Source organism: Mustela putorius, unplaced genomic scaffold (assembly GCF_011764305.1).
Source record: "Mustela putorius furo isolate JIRA1106 unplaced genomic scaffold, ASM1176430v1.1 tig00003845_pilon_pilon_pilon, whole genome shotgun sequence".
Taxonomy (NCBI): Eukaryota; Metazoa; Chordata; class Mammalia; order Carnivora; family Mustelidae; genus Mustela; species Mustela putorius.
Window position 1 is genome coordinate 53,577,611 of NW_025421998.1, and position 21,405 is coordinate 53,599,015.

The 21,405-nt window shown below is 43.5% G+C and overlaps 1 protein-coding gene across 2 annotated transcripts in view; it reads left to right on the forward strand.

Moving 5' to 3' along the window:
• DNAH11 (dynein axonemal heavy chain 11) overlaps nt 1-21,405 on the forward strand; it is a 321,410-nt gene that overhangs the window by 287,340 nt on the left and 12,665 nt on the right. For both annotated transcript variants that reach the window (XM_013051673.2, XM_045062769.1), the window contains 6 exons: nt 546-739; nt 1,926-2,074; nt 2,930-3,057; nt 5,870-6,097; nt 11,663-11,854; nt 14,732-14,851. In XM_013051673.2, the coding sequence (XP_012907127.1) occupies nt 546-739; nt 1,926-2,074; nt 2,930-3,057; nt 5,870-6,097; nt 11,663-11,854; nt 14,732-14,851 (1,011 nt within the window). The remainder of the gene's footprint in view (nt 1-545; nt 740-1,925; nt 2,075-2,929; nt 3,058-5,869; nt 6,098-11,662; nt 11,855-14,731; nt 14,852-21,405) is intronic.

Sequence of the window (21,405 nt, forward strand, 5' to 3'; positions counted from 1 at the left end):
GTCTATTTGTTGATCCGTCAGGGTCTCAGCAGAAAACAGATGGCTCATTCAAAGGGGTGATAAAAAAAAAAAAAAACTTTAACAAAGAGTGTATTTGCATCCTATGGAAAGAAGACTAAAGGCATCAGCCAGGAATGGGGATGGAAAACGGAAGAAAGGAGTAATTACTGAAACTGTGGAGAAATGAAGTAAGGGGGGCGGCCAACCTATGGGAGCTGTGACCTTCTGTAGATGAACATAGTCACTGCCAGCCTATGTCACCACAGCTGAGGAGGAAATACCCCTGCGACCCTCTCCTCTAGCCCTCCAGTCTCTGGTCAGTGCCCCCTCCTGGCCAAACCCAACCCAGCCAGAGAACCAGGGAGTTTAGTGCCAATAATCCAGTAACCCTCATAGCAGGGGAGGCAAGGATGTAGAGCACATCTGGCCAAAAACGAAGACTGCCCAGCCCAACCTGTTGACAGAGGATTCGGTACCTCCACTGGTCCCTGTCTCAGACTCTAAGCTATTTACCCCCCATCCTGTGTCTTCCCCTTGTATGACAGGCAGTAGCCCTCCTGGAAGAATTTCGAGGCATAGACCGAGATGTGGAAGGATCGGCCAAACAGTGGAGGAGATGGGCTGAGTCCGAGTGCCCAGAGAAAGAGAAGTTGCCGCAAGAATGGAAGAAGAAAAGTTTGATACAGAAGCTGATTATTTTGAGAGCAGTACGCCCTGACAGAATGACATACGCTCTCAGGTGGGGCCGTTAGCATTTTTGGAAATACAGTGACCTAGAAGAGACTTAGTCTTAGGGGCAAGGAGCTTCTGGGGGAGGCATTTGTGGTCCCTGTTCATGAGCCACGATGCTGCCGGAAAATCTGATACTTTCATCATTACTATTGATACTGAAATTCGCTGAATGCTAACCAGTGTGCTGGTCTGTCATCAGGCTGAGACCGCCCTTCCTGAATACCTTGCTTCTGACACCAGGAGGGGAAACGGGGAACCACTGGAAATATTCTAGCTGGAGAGATGGGTGTCAGCAGAGTTCAGAGGCCAGGAGCATGCATTTTCCCAGGGCAATTTCCACTGTCTTTATTTAGCTGGAGCATTTGGGCTCCGAAGATTTTACACATCAAACAAAAATGAGTTCCTTTCATGGAGACACTGATAGTCCTATAACTTTACAACCAATGCAATTTAAAGCAGGAACCCCTGTCTGCATCTTGGTCCGTGTGTCGTTTTTCTTTGCCCTTTCGGCTCCTCGATGGTAATATGCTGCCTAATTCACACAAGTCGTGTTCTCATTTGAATTCACCAACCGAAGAGTTCTCAAGTTCCTTCCTTTTCTGCTCCTCGTTCAACAGCAGTGACACACCTCCAGTCTTTTCCTCTGCTCTGGCCAACTAATTTCCCCTTTGCAGATGCCTCTGCATGCCCTACTTTACAAGTTAATTCTGCTTAGTAGTACTTACTTTCTGCTAAATCTGATACTGCGGGAAAATAATCCTGCTTAATTGAGCTTCCCTATATTAGAAACACCCCAAAAAGCATTTGTATATTCATGAGAAACCCAGCAGGCTGGAAAATTGCACTGTGGCAAATCTAATGAACTGTTAATAAGTAATGGGGGATCTGGCAGGAGATTTGGGGGGGATACAAAGCCATACACAGGCAGCTGGTGGGACTCAGTCGGGGGGGGGTCTCAGTAGCCCCCAAAACGGAATATAGGCTTCTGATTTTCAGAGCTTCTGAAGCGGGGAGGGACTTCACTGACACTGATGCATAAATCTAGCTGGATTCGTATTGTTCCGCAAAAATATCCCATGTAATGAACATAGTTTGCTTCCTTCCTGTGCCTGTGATTTAAGCTGATCCAAGTTGTGGCACTTTTCAAGGTCATGAGCACTGATGCTGTCTTTTGCCTTATCCTTTTCTATTAGGAATTTTGTGGAGGAAAAGCTGGGTGCCAAGTATGTGGGGAGGATCAGAGTGGATTTAGTTAAAGCATTTGAAGATAGCAGCCCGGACACGCCCATCTTCTTCATCCTGTCTCCAGGGGTGGATGCCCTTAAAGACCTCGAGATCCTCGGTGAGGGGCCCGGAGCCTTGCCTTCCCGCCCTCCCTATCGCCCAGCACGCGCCTGGCCTGCTTCTTGGTTCACAGCCAGTTACTTTCATTCTCTCTCTTTCCTTCTTTCTTTTTCATTTGTGGGAGATGGAGTCTATGGAACACGTAAGGCTAATAACACTGTGGCCTGAAGAACTGTTCAAATGGAACATTCCTCTAGTTGGCATAATGCAAGTTTCTTTTGTACTGTTTTCCACCTTTTGACTATGTAAGGGCCAGAGGGCAATTTTCTCCATTCTAGTGTAATCTTGTGCCCCCTGTGACTAAATAGTGGTCATTAGAGCAAGCCTATTCGATTGTGCAAGGCACTGTCGCTTTGTGCCGTGGATTACTATTCCCCACAGCCCGCACCGAGAACACCAGGTTAATAGAGCGGTGACCTGACTGTGCTCGATTCAAGCATGGCCACAAGGTGAGAGGCTCCTGCATTTACCCAATGAGCCAATTTGTTCAAAAAATGATGTGATAGCTACCACACGTTGCTCCTTTTTTATGAAGGAAATGCTTTGCTACTCCGGCAAGAGTTAATAAAGCTCAATAACAATACTTGCCATCTATCAAAATGTCAAAAGCTTCATTACCATAAAACCAGAGGAACTGATTTCCACAGGCTCTGCTAATGCGCCCCAGGAGGCAGCCGTTGAGAGAGCTCAAAATGCTGCTTGCTGAAATGACAGGAGTTGGGATTGGATTCTTGAGGCGAGTGACCTAGAAGGTGGCAGCCGTAACCACAGGTGGACATGAGACAGAAAGTTCCAGACTCCTCTTACCTCTCCTGAGTCACTCTTCCTCTTATCCTGTTGTGTGCTCCCACAGGCAAAAGACTGGGATTTACAATCGACTCGGGAAAACTCTACAATGTGTCTTTAGGACAAGGTCAGGAGACAGTGGCAGAAAAGGCCCTGGAGAAAGCCTCCAAAGGAGGACACTGGGTCATCCTCCAAGTGAGTATGGCATTTGCTTGGACAACACTGGGAATGATCACGAGGGATGGATGGTGCAGAGTTGTCCAGGCCCATGGGAATGATCTGTCCTCCTGACAGACGGTGATTTGCAGGGTCCTTGGGGTTCTCTCAGGACTAGTGACCTCTCCAAAGGTGTTGAGGGACTCAGCTGACAAGGATAGCGATCATCTTTTGAGAGATTTTCAGGCCATCATGCTTTGAAATTTAAAAATATTAGAGGAAACCCCCTCATTCTCCTGACTTACAGATACCTGGAACATTCTAAGAGTGCTAGAAGATAAACAGGCTTGTATATAGATTGCCAAAGCCATAGTCATAATATCTCACATTTGAAAGTTGCTTTTTTTTTTTGTTTTAAGATTTCATTTATTTATTTGACAGAGAGAAAGCACAAGCAGGGGGAGCAGCAGGTTGGGGGAGATGGAGCCTGAGGTGGGACTTGACCACAATCCTGTGGCTATCTCAGTTTCTTGAGGTTTTTAGTACCTTGTTGCCATATAAAAGAGAAGCAGGACTTTGAATAAAGGGGAGACCAGCATAATGGGAACTTGTTATGTTGTTTGCAATGTACGTTAAATTATATCCACGTAGGCATATGATAAGTATGCTCATGCGAATGAGCTCTTAACCAGACCCTACAGTGGTCAGTTCCTGTGGTCAGATAGAGCCCTTCAAGAGATGTTCAACTAGCATTTTATCAGAAGCCCACACACCAGAGAAAATGTGCGCACAGGTAGCAGGATGGCATCTATCTTTGTCTCAGATATACACCAGATGGCTTGTGAAGTGACATACCGGATTTTTAAAATCTATTTTCACGGGCAAAATGGGTCCAAGATACATGGATTCGCTACAAATGTTGCCCAGGCATCGCTGCCCCTGGGCAAGTGGGCCTAAGAATCTAGCCAACGTCAAAGCCAAGACCCTCAGGAAGATCCTCAAAGATCAAGAACACCGAGACTGCAGTCCAGAATGTGCCTGTGTCTGGGGATGGCTCACTTGGAGAGTCTTCTGTTCCTTGACCGCAAAGTCACTGCCTATAGTACCCTTGTATTTGTTTCAAGTGAACTTCTCAAGGAAGGTCTTGTAGGCCATAAGATAGAGGAGTCGTATTTGAGCTTGCAAAACAGTTTTTAATTGTCGTTGTTGTTTCTGCTTGCTTGTGTGAGGTTCACAGTCAGGTGTGAGAAGTACTTTGGCTATAATCTAATAGTGAGCATGGAGGGCGGGAAACTCAGAGCCCTTACTTACTGTAGAAGGTTGCTAGGGTTGCCAGTCCAAAGTGTCCCAGATGGGGTGGCTTAATCAGCAGAAATGCAATTTCTTATAGTTCTGGAGGCCAAAAGTCTGAGATCAAGTTGTCAGTAGGCTTGGTTTCTTCTGAAAGGCTCTCTCCTTGGTGTGTCAATGGTTGTCTCCTCCCAGTGTCTTCACATGGTCTCCCCTCTGTGTGTGTGTGTGTGTGTGTGTGTCCTGATCACCTCTTCTTTTTTTTTTTTTTTAAAGATTTTATTTATTTATTTGACAGAGAGAAATTACAAGTACACTGAGAGGCAGGCAGAGAGAGAGAGAAGGAAGCAGGCTCCCTGCTGAGCAGAGAGCCCGATGCGGGACTCGATCCCAGGACCCTGAGATCATGACCTGAGCCGAAGGCAGCGACTTAACCCACTGAGCCACCCAGGCACCCCCTGATCACCTCTTCTTATAAGGATGCCATACTGGATTGAGACCCAGTCTAATTCTTATGTTTACTCTTAATTACCTTTTTAAAGACCTATTCCAAATACAGTCACTCAAGCACTGAGGTACTGAGGGTTAAGACTTCCAACATTTGAGTTTGTGGGCACACAGTTCAGCCATGACACCTGCCAGTGTATGTTCAGTATTAGCCAAAGGAAGAAAAAGCCTCATAATGTGAACAACTAAATTGGCATTAGATCTTCTTACAACAGAACTGTTGCGAAGATAGATATCTATATTATTATTCCATTCCCTATTTGCCTTTATTCTTTGGGTTTTTTGTAGCTTTTATAATATCAAATGTTTTTCTTTCCTGGAAATAACTACATATTCCTAGGTGTGATGTTGCAGTCATTACATTAAGGACATTGCCAGAGGGAGAGAGCCTGTTCATTCTGTTCTCACAAGGCCAACTACCATGTACTCCATGGGTGGGAGGGCTGGAGGATTGTGAATCATAAAACTGAAAATCATGAAGTGATGGTGGTGACATTGGTTTCTCTCATGATTTTTGAAAGTTCTATGATTTAAGGAAATTAACCTGTCAGGGACCTGCAGAGCATATGAACAAAGAGAGATTTCTTTTTCGGCTACCCCTTTACCTGTCTCATCCTTTGGAGTTCATCTACTAAGGATAGACGCTGAGTAGAGGCGGTTAGTATCAGAAACAATGAAATGAGTGAGGTACATTTCTGGCTTTTAATTTTTATACTTGATTAAACTACCCAGGTAAGTCTTCATAACTGAATTTGAACTGTAATGAAAAAAAGTGTCAGAAACTCCACCTTCAAGGTGATGGTGGGTGTTGGAAGTGGCTGAGTATGTTGGAGGAGATTGTGGTTTGCACCGCTAAGTTGTGGTGATTTGGAACCCGCCACGTGTTCACTGTGCAGTTGCGTTTTGGTGCTTGGTTTTGTTCCCTAACGTGATAATACAGGAAAAATTGGTCTCTGGTTTTCTACCCATTGATATATAGGAAAATGTTGTGATCCCATCATTTAAACAACATACTTCAGTTTCACCAGAATTATAAGCCATACTGTGTTTTCAGAATGTCCATTTGGTAGCCAAGTGGCTAGGCACCTTGGAGAAACTCCTCGAAAGATTCAGCCAAGGAAGCCACAGAGATTACCGGGTTTTCATGAGTGCTGAACCTGCACCTACACCTCGTGAACACATCATCCCTCAAGGACTGCTGGAGAATTCCATTAAAATTACTAATGAACCCCCCACAGGAATGCTGGCCAATTTGCATGCCGCCCTCTACAACTTTGATCAGGTAAGAAAGCAGAAGAAGCCTGGTCTGATGGCAGAGTCAGAGTTTTCTTACAAAACTGGGGCGATGGGGGGGGGGCGGGGGGAATTAGCTACTACACATGTGTCTTGTGCAGAGGGATGAAGTGAAATCCCAATGTGTAGTTCAATGTTTTGAAAGGATACCCCTGTCGTTCCCTGTTCCAATGACTAGAAAATCTATGTTTTTGCCTTAAAAATAGAGCCACACGCTCAGTTGGTGAAGCATCCTACTTTTGGTTTCAGCTTGGGTCATGGTCTTAGGGCCATGAGATGGAGCCCCATGTCAGGCTCTGCACTGGACATGGGGCTGGCTTAAGCCTCTCTCTCCCCTTCCCTCACCTTCACTCAGGCTCGCACATGAGCTCTTTCTCTCTCTCAAATGATAAAATCTTTAAAAAAAAAAATACTGCAGCCACATGTTTAAGGAGAATAAATTACATTCCTTTTCTGAAGAACCCACTTATTGAAGACAAACATGGTAGACCAGTATCTCTTCGCACAGGAAGAGAAGCCACTATTATTCTGGTTGCTGTTCCTGAGGACGGCAGCAACAGTAAAGGTATGGGAAGAGTTCCAGTATAAAATTCATTGTGTCAGATCCGCTTTTTTTTTTTTTAAAGATTTTATTTATTTATTTGACAGAGAGAGATCACAAGTAGATGGAGAGGCAGGCAGAGAGAGAGAGAGAGAGAGAGAGGGAAGCAGGCTCCCTGCTGAGCAGAGAGCCCGATGTGGGACTCGATCCCAGGACCCCGAGACCATGACCCAAGCCAAAGGCAGCAGCTCAACCCACTGAGCCACCCAGGCGCCCCCTCAGATCCACTTTTGATGTTAGCAGACTTAAATCATCTTCTCCCTGTACATCCATGTTGCCACCTTATTTACACTTTGATTTCCTTCCAAAATAAAACAAATGCCTTAACACAAGCACAAATGCTCCTATGATTCTCCTTGGGCAAATTATCACAACTACCTGTATAGTAATCATGTGTTTCAAACAAGTTTCCTTTGTTGTTGTTTCTCTGAGTTGCCATTCCCTCTGATTTTTTACACATCCTTGGGAAACAGTATTTTGTTTGTTTCGGAGAAAGAGAGTGCAAGCAAGGGGTTTGGGGTAGGGGAGAGGGAGAGAATCTTAAGCAGGCTTCATGCCCGGCACAGAGCCCGGCACAGGGCTCCACCTCGCATCCCTGAGATCATGAGCCCAGCCGAAATCCACAGTGGTATGCTTCACCAGCTGAGACGCCCAGGTACCCCGGGAAACAGTACTCTTATTAGGAGAAGTAGGATGAAACCTAAAGAGGAAATGCACATGGTTTGGTATAAATATTAAGACTCCTGTTAGAAATATTATCATTTCTCTCTAGTATCTTCTGGACCAATACTCAAGTCAACATTATGAAGGAATTATAATAATTGGCCATCTAAGATTATAGTTTCAAAGAATACAGTTAATTGTCTAGTTAATTAATTTATAGGCTATATAAAAACTGTAGAGTGTAGAAAGAGGCACTCAGGAAACCTTTCAAAGAATAGTTAATTGTCTAGTTAATTAATTTATAGGCTATATAAACACTGTAGAATGTAGAAAGAGGCACTCAGGAAACCTTGTTGAATGTATTATATAGTTGCAGTACTTTTTCTTTTGGGAACCATGGCAGCCATGAATTTATTTTTTATTCCTTGGTTGATAATTTCTGACCACTTAGGACATTCTCAACCTCTTTCCCAAAATACAAAATAGGAATTTAATATATTTAAATAGGATTTATCCAGCCCCCATAGGACAATTATCTGTATTTGGGGAAAGTGAGTATGTCATGATCAAATATGCCTCAGCCCAATCGTCCATCAGTGTTTTTTCTCTTTTTGTTGGTTTTTTTGTTGTTGTTTTTTGTTTGTTTGTTTGTTTGTTTTGGTAAGGACCTCTCTGATCATCTGGTAAAACCACGGACACTCTCCCCAGGGAAATGCCCATTGAAAAATATGTTGCATATCATGGCAGGGATGAACCGATGCCACAAAGTTTATACATGAGTCCCTACCCCCGTTCCAGTTTATTTATGAAAGTATTCATTCTTCTGACTTATCTAGAAAGCCACTTAGACTAACTAAAGATGACAACTATTGGAAAGACTCAAGTACTTAAAGGGGCAGGAGGTCATTGGGGGTAGGGAGGGAAAAAATGAAACAAGATGGGATTGAGAGGGAGACAAACCATAAGAAACTCAATCTCAGGAAACAAACTGAGGGTTGCTGGGGGTGGGGAGAGGGATAGCGTGGCTGGGTTATGGACACTGGGGAGGGTATGTGCTATGGTGAGTGCTGTGAAAGGTGTAAGCCTGATGATTCACAGACCTGTTCCCCTGAAACAAATAATGCATTATGTGTTAATAGGAGAAAAAAAAAAAGACTGATGAATCACAGACCTGTATCTCTGAAGCCAATGCAGTATATATTGATTAATTGAATTTAAATTTAAAAATTTTTTTTTAAATGGGGATGACTAGGTGGCTCAGTTGGTTAAGCAGCTGCCTTCGACTCAGGTCATGATCCCAGCGTCCTGGGATCGAGCCCCACATCTGGCTCCTTGCTTGGCAGGGAACCTGCTCCTCCCTCTGCCTCTGCTGCCACTCTGCCTGCCTGTGCACGTGCGCTCTCTCTCTCTCTCTCTGGCAAATAAATAAATCTTTAAAAAAAATTTTTTTTTAAATGAAAGAAGAAGGAAGGAAGGAGTCATAAGGGAATACTATTTAGGCTCCTTTCATATAAACATAATAACCACATTTTTAAAATAAGATACTTTTTTTTTTTTTTTTTTTTGAGAGAGAGAGAGAGAGAGAGAGAACATCCTGGGGAGGGAGGGGGAAGCAGAAGGAGAGAGAGGATCTCAAGCTGGCCCTATGCTCAGTGTGGAGCCCAGGCACAGGGCCCAATTCCAAGACCCTGAGATCATGACCCCAGCCAAAATCAAAAGTTGAATGTTTAGGGCGCCTGGGTGGCTCAGTTGGTTGAGTGCCTTCAGCTCAGGTCATGATCCTGGAGTCCGGGGATCGAGTCCCGCATCGGGCTCCCGGCTCTGCAGGGAGTCTGCTTCTCTCTCTGACCTTCTCCTTGCTCATACTCACTGTCTCTCTCTCTCTCAAATAAATAAATAAAATATTTTTTAAAAGTTGAATGTTTAACCGACTGAGCCTCACAGGTGCACCTAGATTTCTTTTTCTGTAAGATCTGCAGCAGAAACAGATAACTGGTAATTGCACACGTGAAACTGGCATTTGTGTGCATACCACCTGCTATTATGTGAGTGTGGATGCCTGTCCTCTGGTCTCTGAGCTGTTTGTGTATTTTCTGATGGTAAATTGCTCATCTCTTGGTTTGTAAAAATACAACTGACCTGATATGTAGAATGTTAGGTAGACTCATACTTTTTCCTAATTTGAAAAACTTGATTCATATTTTTTTCATTTGGAATTCATATTTGGCATTTATATTATCAGGGCATAATGAAATGGCATTAAGTTGTAATTTTTTTTGAGGAGGGGTGGTAGGGTGGAGGAGGAGCAGAAAGAGAGAGAGGAGAAAAAGAGAATCTTAAATGGGTTCCCAGCTTAAGGAGGCTCTCACAGCCAGTACAGAGCCCAGTGGTGGGGCTAGATCTCACAACCCTGAGATCATGACCTTAGCTGAAATTAAGAGTCAGACACTTAACCAGCTGAGCCACCAAGGTGCCTACATTGTAATTTTTTTTTTTTTTAGCGCTGAGGATAAAACTAAATCTATTATATGAAATATTTATGGAATTAATGTACTTAGTTATAGTAGTACATTGGTTTTCTGTGGACTATGTTATTCAGGAAGATGGTAGGTGAGTTGTTAGATCATAATTCCTAAGTAAAAGTTTGATATTTCTATTTTGTCTCCTAGAAACTTCTTACATTTAAAACTAATACATTTTTTATATTCTTCAAGATTAATTCCAATTATATGTTTTTTTATTTTCTTCCTTCATGAGCTTATCTTTCATTTTATGTTTGTGGAAATGTTACATTTAATGATTATGTATCTTTAAGCCCCATAAACTACCTAGAAACAGCCTAGTGTTTTAGAATGACCTAGTGATTTAGTTGGGTCCGCACTGTGGATGGCCTGGCCAGTTCTAGAACGACATTTGGTAGTAACGTTGGATTCTTATTAGAGTAAGTCATAAAGAAACTGAAAAGCTTCTTCTAGTCCTAGAACAAGGGAACAAGTCTAGTCTTGGTTTGGTTTAGACTTTTACTAGAAGTTGCCTGGGAGACCAGATCTGAACTCTCACCTGAAAGGTGCTAAATGCACTTTGTAGATGGTCCAAGTTGTCAGATTCATTTTAAATGTAGACTGGCTATAATTGGGCCATTTTAAAGGAGAAGGGAAGAAGGTACAGCTTTGGCCTTATCGTCCTCTAGTGCCCAGCATCAGTTGAAGTAGTCCTTTTTTTGCCTCACAGAACTGCCGAATCTGAGAATAAAGTACTACCACCTTTAAGACAGAGATTGGATGGTGGTGGTTCACCTTTTAATTTTATGGCTGTGGGAGCCATAACCATACAGCATGCTAGGATTTAATTTTCCCTCTGCAATTTCAAAAAAATGTTACAGATCTAGTCTACAGGGTGTGTTTCCCTGTCTTCCATATGCCATTCTCTCCACCCAGCAATGAATTCTACCCTAAGTTCATTGGAAGGAAACCATTTGTCAGGATGATTGTATGAGCTCGGGGACACTAAAGAATTAGAGTGCTCCCAACAAGATGACTTCTTGCATATATAACTGGCAGCTGTGTTTCATGAGCTCAGCCACACACCCAGGCTGGTAGGTGTCTCCCCTGGAACTCACTGACGGCTTCCCCGGTTGTCTGGTCAACCTCATGTCTAGCCCACAGAGAAAGGAAAAGAGTGACTACCAGGGCAAACAATTTTGTTTTAACTAAATGACATGAAAATTGTACACATCACTTCTACTCACATTCTTTTGGCAAGAACTTGGTCATATGGCATATCTGGCTTCAAAAGATGGGAAATGGTTTTTTGATGGGTGGTCCCGTGCCCAGGTAACCTGTGTGACTGGGAAACAGAGGGAACGAAGGGCTGGGGTTTAAGTGGTATTCTGCTATGCTTATGATACAAAGGTGGGGTCCTTTGGTCAGCTAGATTTCTCAAGGAGAATTTTGCAGGGAAAAATGACCTCAAGCAGTATCATCACTGCTCAGATCTCAAGCAATACCATCACTGCTCAGAATGAATTGCGTCATTTTCTAGCGAACTTAGAAGCATTCGGTAAAATAACTGAAACGAAGTGAAAACATTCCTCTGAAATTAACAGACTGGCAAGGGCCAAATGGCCAGTCTCCTATTATGCGCTGATAGGATAGACAGCCGGGCTTAGAATTGCATGGTAGCCCTTGTCCTAGATCTCCCTCAAAGTTATCTACAAGGTCATTGAACTTGCAACCCCTTGCCCTTGGAAGGGGTGCAGAAGGGTAATCAACTATTGTCCTTTCTTCCCAGGATACACTTGAGTCGTGCTCCAAGGAGCAGGAGTTTAAAAGCGTCCTCTTTTCTCTGTGCTACTTCCACGCTTGTGTGGCTGGGAGGCTGAGGTTTGGCCCCCGGGGCTGGAGCCGCAGCTATCCCTTCAGTCCTGGAGACCTCACCATTTGTGCCAACGTCCTCTACAACTACTTAGAGGCAAGCCCTCATGTAAGTGCTAGTGGTCAGATAACCTCTTCCAAAGAGTGTACTGAATCTGTCAGTCTTTGGCCACTATCAAATGGGCCATAATTTCCTCTTTTGAAGCTATTATTGAAATAGCTGACACTGTATATGCATCTTCTGCCAAGTGTGAAAATACACCAGATCAAAGGTTTTCCAGCAGTGGAAGCTCAAACTTCACAAGATAGGTCAAACCAGTTCTACATCAGCAGCTTAGTGCCAAAAAAAAAAAAAAAAAAAAAAAAATGTCCTTCATTATGTTAACAAAAACAGTGGTTTACATGTGCATATATGCCAGATTCATTAGGCAGGTAATGAAGCATTTGCACAAATGTAATTACATACAGCAATTCTGACAGTTCATAACACTGCATTAATAATCACTACAATTAGTTCTTATGATGGAAGCAATTTACAGCGCGTCACATGTATAAATAATGGTGCATTTCCTGCATATGTCATTATTATGTATTAAGGATGCCACCTTGTTGTGACTTTCTCAGTAATGTTCCCCTTGATTGGAAGTTAAAGGTAGATGAATGATTTTATTTCATGGCTAAAATGCGTTTTACAGATGGGCACGGGAATGCTTCATCAAGAACATTTGTGTAAACTCTTAAAAACCCCGTGATTGGATTACAAAAAGGAAGAGCCATTTGTAGGAATTTTCTGGCTTAGTCTTCATAAAGGAAACTTTTTCCCTTCCGTTAAATCTGTTACAATTGAGATACATTTGTCCAACCAACTGTTGTGCCCTGGGCCACACTTTCTGTAAAGGGCCTTTAAAATGACTCATCTGTGTTTCTGTGGGTAGAGTCACTATGTGTTCTTTTGGTAACCATTGTTACAATTTTTGTTACCAAATAAGTCTTCTCAAGCTTCAAAGGTGAGGTGACCGCTATCAGAATAGGTACACTCAGTGTATAACGTGGCCGTGTTCTCCCAAGGAACATATTTTGAGTAAGTTGTATCTAAAATAAGCGGCTTTAATACTGTATGTGATCAGTGATGATCTGTCATGTTCTAAATTTTTTCCTTAATTTTTATTTATTTATTAGAGAGCATGAGTAGGATGAGGGGCAGAGGGAGAAGCGCACTCCCCACTGAGCAGGGAGCCTGATGCGGGACTTGATCCCGGAGTCCTGAAGGCAGGTGCTTAACCAGCTGAGCCCTCCAGGTGCCCACATAGCTATCGCTTTTTAAATAGACAAAATTTGAGCATATTTTGATCCTCGTAATGGATAATATTTTGAGTTGCTCTTAACACATTTTGTGTAAAATTTTGCAGGTAAAATCGACTATTATAATAGTTTTGGAGAAAGTGAAACAGATCACTTAATCCTCTTATACAAGTCCTTCACAAATGTCCCCTGACGCTGAAACAAGGACTGTTGTCCACTTCAGCTGACTCCTGTACGCAGCCGAGGCAGAAATGATGGGGAGAAAGAGAGGAGCGGACTCCTGTTTGTCCCTGGCTCTCATGTCCCGAGACCTAGCAGCCCTGCGGTGGCCCTAGTGACTCCCGTTGTGCTGCTGCCCCCACTGGCATCCCAGGAACAGCACAGCTTGCAGTTCTGAATGCTCTGTCCTCCCTCGGATGTCTACACCCAAGGCATTCACTGCACGTGGCCAAGCCAGTGACCAAGATTTGGAAGTAAGGTTATATTCACAGTTTGGTGATACAAAATGCCCTTTTCAAGAAGGCATATGATCAAAACAAGGATCAGGATTTGGGGGAAGAGCGTCAGTTATTGATAATAGATAATAATAGAGCCCCAGCTGATGAAAATCTTGAGGGTGGTGCATATCCGCTGGTAGAACGCACAGCCCGTACTAACGGACCGCCCTCAGGGAAACGAAACAGAGAAGTCTCTGTCGCCCATCCACTTCATGAGGGTGACGTGGAAGGTTCCCCCGGGGTGGTTCCGGGAGCCTGCTTCAGTCCGCTCGCTTCTCCCGTATTCCTCACCCACCTCAGAGCAGCTTTAAAGAAAGACCTCTTTGAGGTTCATTTATTCAAATTCAAATAAACTTGTAACCAGTACATTTGGAATAGTTGAAGCAATTTTACTTGTTCTGTCACATTGTGCAACCCACGAAGGCTATAATTAAGTTTTTAGTTGAACTGTTGGGAGGCAATCTACTGCCCCTGAGGGTATAAAGGTTCCTGTCTGGAAAGGCTTCATCACAGACTGGCATGTTTTGCAAACCCTGAGGAAGCTAAAGGGTAGCAGAGAGAGGCTTCAAATCCTGCTAAGCCAAATAGAGAGGAGATACTGGTATTTCCTGAAGACCACATGGTCCAGTCATTAGTCAGAACCCTTAGAACAGTCAAGGAGTAGGCCAGTCGTGCCATGAACCAAACCCTCAAATCAGTCTACAGCAGGGGGTTTGGTTTGCTGGGATTTTTACAAGGAGAGGGCATCCTAAACATCCCCCAAATGCAGATTGTATAAGGTTTTCTTCATTTGCCTAAATGGATCCTAAAACCTGCTATCACATCCTAAAAACGTGACGTACCACAAAGGCCCTGTGAACTAATACCTTTTCCCAATTTTTGGATGAGATTTTGAATTTATCAAGTTTCCCTGCGTGGCATGTTCTAGGAATAATTGCTTTAAAATCTGCATTCAGTGTTCGTGAATTTTCACCAAATGTATTTAAACACCCCGAATGTAATTCTGTCAAGAAATTCTGGGGAGAAACCTAGACCATTTCTGAACCTCTTTTAAATGCTCCCGTTGGTGGGGATTTGGGGAAACATGGTGTTAGAGGTACTTGGAGAGAGGCGTGTACTGCTGATTGGCGTGTCTGAGGCAGATGCTGGGGGTCTGGCGGTGAACATCTATGTGCCGTCCTTCCCAGGTCCCATGGGAAGACCTCCGTTACCTCTTTGGTGAGATCATGTATGGAGGCCACATCACAGATGACTGGGATCGCAAACTGTGTCGGGCGTACTTGGAAGAATTCATGAATCCATCTCTGGTAAGATATTTTATATGTCATTTACAGAAGAGAAAATCCTAGTAAGGATTTAAAATATTTTTTAAGTTTTATTTATTTAATCTCTGCACCCAACATGGGGCTCGAACTCACAACTCCAAGATCCAGAATCACATGCTTCACCAGCTGAGCCAGCCAGGGGCTTCTTGATTAAGAATCTTTTAAAATAACATCACTGTATAAATGCTTCTTAAATATTACTGAGGAATCTTGACCTTTTGCAAGTATATACTTGCCACTGTCACAGAGTTTGGAAGTTTGTTAGAAATGAAGAGTGTTGTTGTTGTTGTTGTTGTTTTTTAAGATTTATTATTTATTTGAGAGAAAGAGAGCATGCAGGCATGTGAGTCAGGGGAGGGGCAGAGAGTGAGACTCTTCAAGCAGACTTTCCACTAAGCATGAATCCCCATACAGAGCTCCATCTCTGGACCCAAGAGATCATGTCCTGAGCCGAAACCGAGAGTCAAAGGCGTAACCCAATGAGCCACCCACATGCCCCAGAAATGCAGAGTGTGGGGCGCCATCTCAGATCTGTGAAATCCAAATCTGTTTCAGTAAGACCTCCTCGCTGATTTATCTGTGAGTCCTCATGTTCCACACCCAGGCAAAGGACCCTCACGGAAACTGGCTGAATCTTAGGAGTAACCCTTGGAGATCGTGGGCATTGCCTATTTCATGGAAACACAGGGCGCCCTACATCTCTTTTCACACTTGAACAGGATACCAACTATTTTTAAAGGTGTGCCATGTCATTTCTTTGACATCAGCCAGAGCACCATCTTTCTAATAGGCATCCTGAGGCAAGGGAAACAAAAGCAAAAATAAACTATTGAGACTTTATCAAAACAAAAAGCTCCTGCACAGGAAGGAAACATTCAATAAAACTAAAAGCCTATAGAATGGGAGAAGATATTTGCAAGTGATGTGTCTGGTTAAGGGTTAGTGGTTACCAGAATATATAAAGAATTTCTAAAACTCAACACTCAAAAAACAAATAATCCAACTGAAAATTGGGCAGAAGACATGAATCGACATTTTTCCAAAGAAGACCTACCAATGGCCAACAGATATGTGGAAAGATGCTCAACATTATTCCTCATCAGGGAGACACAAATCAAAACTACAATGAGCTACCACCTCACACCAGTCAGAATGGCTAAAATCAGCAACACAAGAAACAACAGATGTCGGTGAGGATGGGGAGGGGAGCAAGGGGAACCCTCCAGTATGGTTGGTGGGAATGCAAGCTGGTACAGCCACTCTGGAAAACAGGAGGAAGTTTTCCCAAAAAGTTAAAAATAGAACTACCCCATGGGGGACACCTGGGTGGCCCGACTTCAGCTCTAGTTGTGATCTCGAGGTCTTGGGATCGAGCCCCATATTAGGGTCCCTGCTCAGCAGGGAGTCTTCTTGTCTCTCTCCTTCTACCTCTCTCCCTCTCCCCTGCTCATGTACTCTCTCTCAAATAAATAAAATGTTGGGGCCGGGGGGAAGAACTACCCTATGATCAAGCAATTGCACTGCTAGGAATCTACCCAGAAAATACAAAAACTAATTCAGAGGAACACATGCACCCCGATGTTTATAGCAGCATTATCTACAATTGCCACATTGTGGAAACAGTCCAAGTGTCCATCCAGTGGATAAAGAAGCAGTGGTGTCTATATGACAGTGGGCTGTTAACCATAAAAATGAAGGGATCTTGCCATGTGCAAGGACACGGATGGAGCTAGAGCGTATAAATGCCAAAGGAAGTAAGTCAGAGAAAGACAAGTGATTCCACATGATTTCACGCGTGTGGAATTTAACAAAAGAAAGGCGCAAAGGAAGAAAAGAAGCAAACCAAGAAACAGCCTCTTCACTATAGAGAACAAACTGATGGTTTAGGTGGATGGGGGATGGGTGAAATAGGTGATGGGGATTGGGGGGCACTTGGGATGAGCACGGTGGATGTATGGAAGTGTTGAATCTGTATTGTACACTTAAAACTCATACTACATGATATGTTAACTAACTGGAATTTAAATATAAGCTTTATTTTTTTTTAAATATTTTATTTATTTATTTGACAGACAGAGATCACAAGTAGGCAGAGAGGCAGGTAGAGAGAGGGGGTGGGGGAAGCAGGCTCCCCACTGAGCAGAGAGCCTGATGTGGGGCTCGATCCCAGGACCCCAAGATCATGACCTGAGCTGAAGGCAGAGGCTTTAACCCACTGAGGCACCCAAGTGCCCCTAAATATAAGCTTTAAAAAGCAAATATGCTAAGGACTATAAAAAATAACAAAGTAGTGCATATTTTTTCATTGTTTGAGCCACCTCCTGTTGATAATTTCTCTGAGAACTTCATCTCATAAAAGTATTACGTAGTTCTTGATCCCCTTCCTCGAGTCCATTTTGAGAAGTAAATAATCATGTAATAGAAAATGTGTATTATCTGTTGTCTAATATAGAAAACTGAGGACAGATTTTGTTTTTTACTACTTTTAGTAATGTTAAACAATTTGGGGACAGTGCCAAAAAAACCCCAAAAAACCAAAACCAACCACCTTTCCTGCCACGTGATCATTATTTGTTTCCGTTGCCGTGAGTCTCCCAAGTGTTTCCTTAGTTCTAATGAGCAGGATTTCACAGGTCAGAGAGACACTGTCAATTTACTCCAATTCAAAGTCCCTCCTCAGAAGAGGTCTGGGAGCAGGTTACCATGGAGATGGGAAAGCTATAAACAGTTTGAGGCGTGCGACCTTTACAGAGGTTGATTTCTCCAAGCGGTGGTGGAGGTCACGGGGCAGAGTGAGAAGCTCATGCTGGTGTTCCCTCTCTGGCTTGGGCCTGAGGACAGGGAGCGAATGACTGTTGCCAAACTAGACAGTCCATTAACCTTGCCAAGTCTGAACTACCATTCGAACAGCGGTACAATGAACACAGAGGGGCAGCAGCGGAGTGTGGGTGAGCCCTTTAGAAATGTAGGTATCCACCCTCCGTGCAGATCTGCTGATGTTTTCAGGCTCAAAATGCTTCCTTTGCTGTCTGGCTTCCTCCCCGGACAGTACCACTTCTCAGCTCAACAGAGGAAGTTCAAACCCTTGCTACTTGGTGGCAGAAAAACACTGCAACATCCCAGTTACTCTGTTCTCTTGCAGATGTGTCTCACTCTTGCTGTTTATTTCAGGAGCTTGATCTAACACCTGTGCATCTGCAGGACGTCTTTTCACCACTTCTCATGTTGGGTTTGTTGGTTTTTGGGTTTTTTTTTTTTTTTAAGATTTTATTTATTTATTTGACAGAGACACAGTGAGGAGAAAGAGAACATAAGAGGGGGAGTGGGAGAGGGAGAAGCAGGCTTCCCGCTGAGCAGGGAGCCGGATGCTGGGCTCAACCCAAGGACCCTGGGATCATGACCTGAGCCAAAGGCAGATGCTTAATGATGGAGCCACCCAGGTGCCCCTCACATTGGTTAACTTATTTAGAAATTAGTACCTCTGGTTGCACTGAACCATAATCAGAAAAGCAACTCATTAATGGTGTGGAATTTAAAGCTCAGCCCAGAATGCCTTCATGGTGTTGTCCTGTGAGGGGGATGGGTGGGTTTCTTGCTGGATAAGTGACAGAGACCCTGGGAGAGGGTTCCCTGATGGCAGTGTGCCTCCCAGGTCTCTAGCAAGAGGTAGGGAATTATTTATTAATATTATTCTCTCACCTAAAGCATGCACAGGGCAATGCTAAATGAGTAACACAGAAAATTACTTTTAGAAAATAAGGTATCAGGTCACCTGAAGGTTGTCATATATTAAAAACTCTTCTGGTAATACAAAGTAACCATTAGGAGGCTGGGCTTTGAAATAAAAAACAATACTAGGGGGCACCTGGGTGGCTCAGTGGGTTAAGCCCCTGCCTTTGGCTCAGGTCATGATCTCAGGGTCCTGGGATCGAGCCCCGCATCGGGCTCTCTGCTCACCAGGGAGCCTACTTCTCCCTCTCTCTCTGCCTGCCTCTCTGCCTGCTTGTGATCTCTCTCTCTCCCCCTCTCTCTCTCTCTGTCAAATAAATAAATAAAATCTTAAAAAAAAAATACTAGTGTTCGCACTCAATTCTCCCTGTATTTGCTTTTATTGTAGGCCCCTCCCCTGAGTCTCAGTTTCGTCTACTGAATAAGAATGGCCCATTTCATAGGTTTGGTGTTAGGTTTAAACATTGGTGCAGTGTTAGAACAACATGCTTAATAATTGGAAGGTCTTTTATTTATAAGTGTAAGTTTCCATGCTATCTTTCGCATACTTGGCTAGATTTAATCTGTGATTATAACAATGGAAACAATTTATTAAACACTTGCTCTGTGCTGGGGATCAGCACTCCACATCTCATGTGTGTTATTTTCGGGCTGCACCATCATCCTGCCAAGTAGGTATTAATATCCCTCGTAATCAGAGAAGAAACCCAGATTCCCACAGGTCAGACAGTTGGTAAGTAGCTAAACCAGAATTCGAGCTCGCAGTCAGACTGCACGGACCGCAGGCTATGTCTGCCCCACGCTGCATCAGTTGGAATGCTGATCTGTGTGCAGTATCTGGAGCTTGGGGCACCGATCCACTGACTTGTGTCTGTGCTTTGCGCAGTGGGTGCCCAGGGGGCTGCCGTGAACAAAACCGGGCAATCCGGGAGCTCTAGGTTCTGGTTCTGCCACTAACTTGCTGTCCAGCTTTGTGCAGGACCTCCTTGTGCCTCAGTTTATTGATTTACAAAATGAGGGTACTGTCTAGAAAATCACTCCAGTACCTGTCAGCTCTGAAGACCTCATGATGATAGAATTTACCCTTGAGTAATTTCTGAAAATCCCTTACAGCACTTTGGGGTCATGGCATTTTTTACTCAAAAGGCAAAGGGCAAATGCATGTGTTTAGGTTCAGACTGAGCTGGGGGCTAAACTAGGCAGGACTCCTTGGAGAGGCAGCATAAGAGGTGGGGCTTTTATTAAATGCCAGAAAGCAAAATGTAAGAAGGACCATAGTCCTCCAGAGTCAGGCGAGATGCTGGCTTTCCCAGTGCCTAATAATTGCGCCTGACACTGATTTCTGTAAAAATGACTTCAAATCCTTGATGATTTGGGGGGGGGGGGCATAATGCGGAGTCTCATTCTCTTTGAGCACAATGCCATTAATTTTTTCAAATAACTTTATTGAGACAAATTCAAAGAGAAGTTTACCAATTCCACTTGGACAATCCAAAGGCTTTAGGCATATTCACAGCTGTGCCGTCACCATAGTCTGTTTTAGACACCTCGTCACCCCCCACAGAAAACCCTTTACCCATTAGGAGTCACTCGCCATGCTCTCCCCGACTCCCCAGCCCCAGGCAACTACTTACTCATCTACTTTTTGTCTCTGGGTTTGCCTGTTCTGGATATTATGTAAATAGAATGATACACAGCCTTCTGTATTTGCTACCTTTCTCTTAATGTAATGTTTTCAAGGTTCACCTATGCTATAGTATATGTCATTGTTTCCTTTTTATGGCCAAATCATATTCCATTGTATGCACCATTTTCTTTATGCATTCATCAGCTGATGGGCATTTGGGTTGTTTCTGTTTTTTTGGCTATTAGCAGTAATGCTGCTAATGAACACTTATGAACAGGCGTTTGTGTGGACATACATTTGCATTTCCTTTGGGTGTATACCTAGGAATGAAATTGTTGGATCATAAGGTAACTCTGTTTAACATTTTAAGGAACTGCCATATGATTTTTCCAAAGTGGATGCACCATTTTATATCCCCACCAGCAGCGTATCAGGTTCTACACTCTCCACTTCTCTGCTGACACTCTTGTTACCCCTTTTTTTTTTTTTCTTAAGCCATCCTGGTAGGTGTGAAGTGGTACCTTGTTGTGGTTTTGGTTGGCATTCCTCTAGACACTAACCATGCTGAGCATCTTTTCATGTGCTTATTGGCAATTCATTAGTCTTCTTTGGAGAAATGTCTCTTTAGAATTATTGACTCTTTGAGGAGTAACAATAACCTCCTCAAATAACCTCCCCCAAAGGTCCATATGCAGAGCGCTCTACTCTTCTGGCCTCATCACCAAGCAGCAGATTTTCATAAAAGCCTTGGGTAGGAAAGGATTCAGAACCAGGATTCACAGAGCTCCTTGAGCACATGGAAACCTTTACAGTTTTCTTTCTTTTTTTTAATTTAATTTTTTTCAGTGTTCCAAGATTCATTGTTTATGCACCACACCCAGTGCTCCATGCAATACATGTCCTCCTTAATACCCCCGCCAGGCTCACCCTAACCCCCAACCCTCACCCCTCCCCTCCAAAACTCTGTTTGTTTCTCAGAGTCCACAGTCTCTCATGGTTTGGTTCCCCCTCCAATTTCCAACTCACTTTTCCTTTCCTTCTCCTAATGTCCTCCATGTTATTCCTTATCCTCCACTATGAGTGAAACCATATGATAATTGACTCTGTCTGCTTGACTTATTTCACTCAGCATAATCTCCTCCGGTCCCACCCATGTTGATACAAAAGTTGGGTATTCATC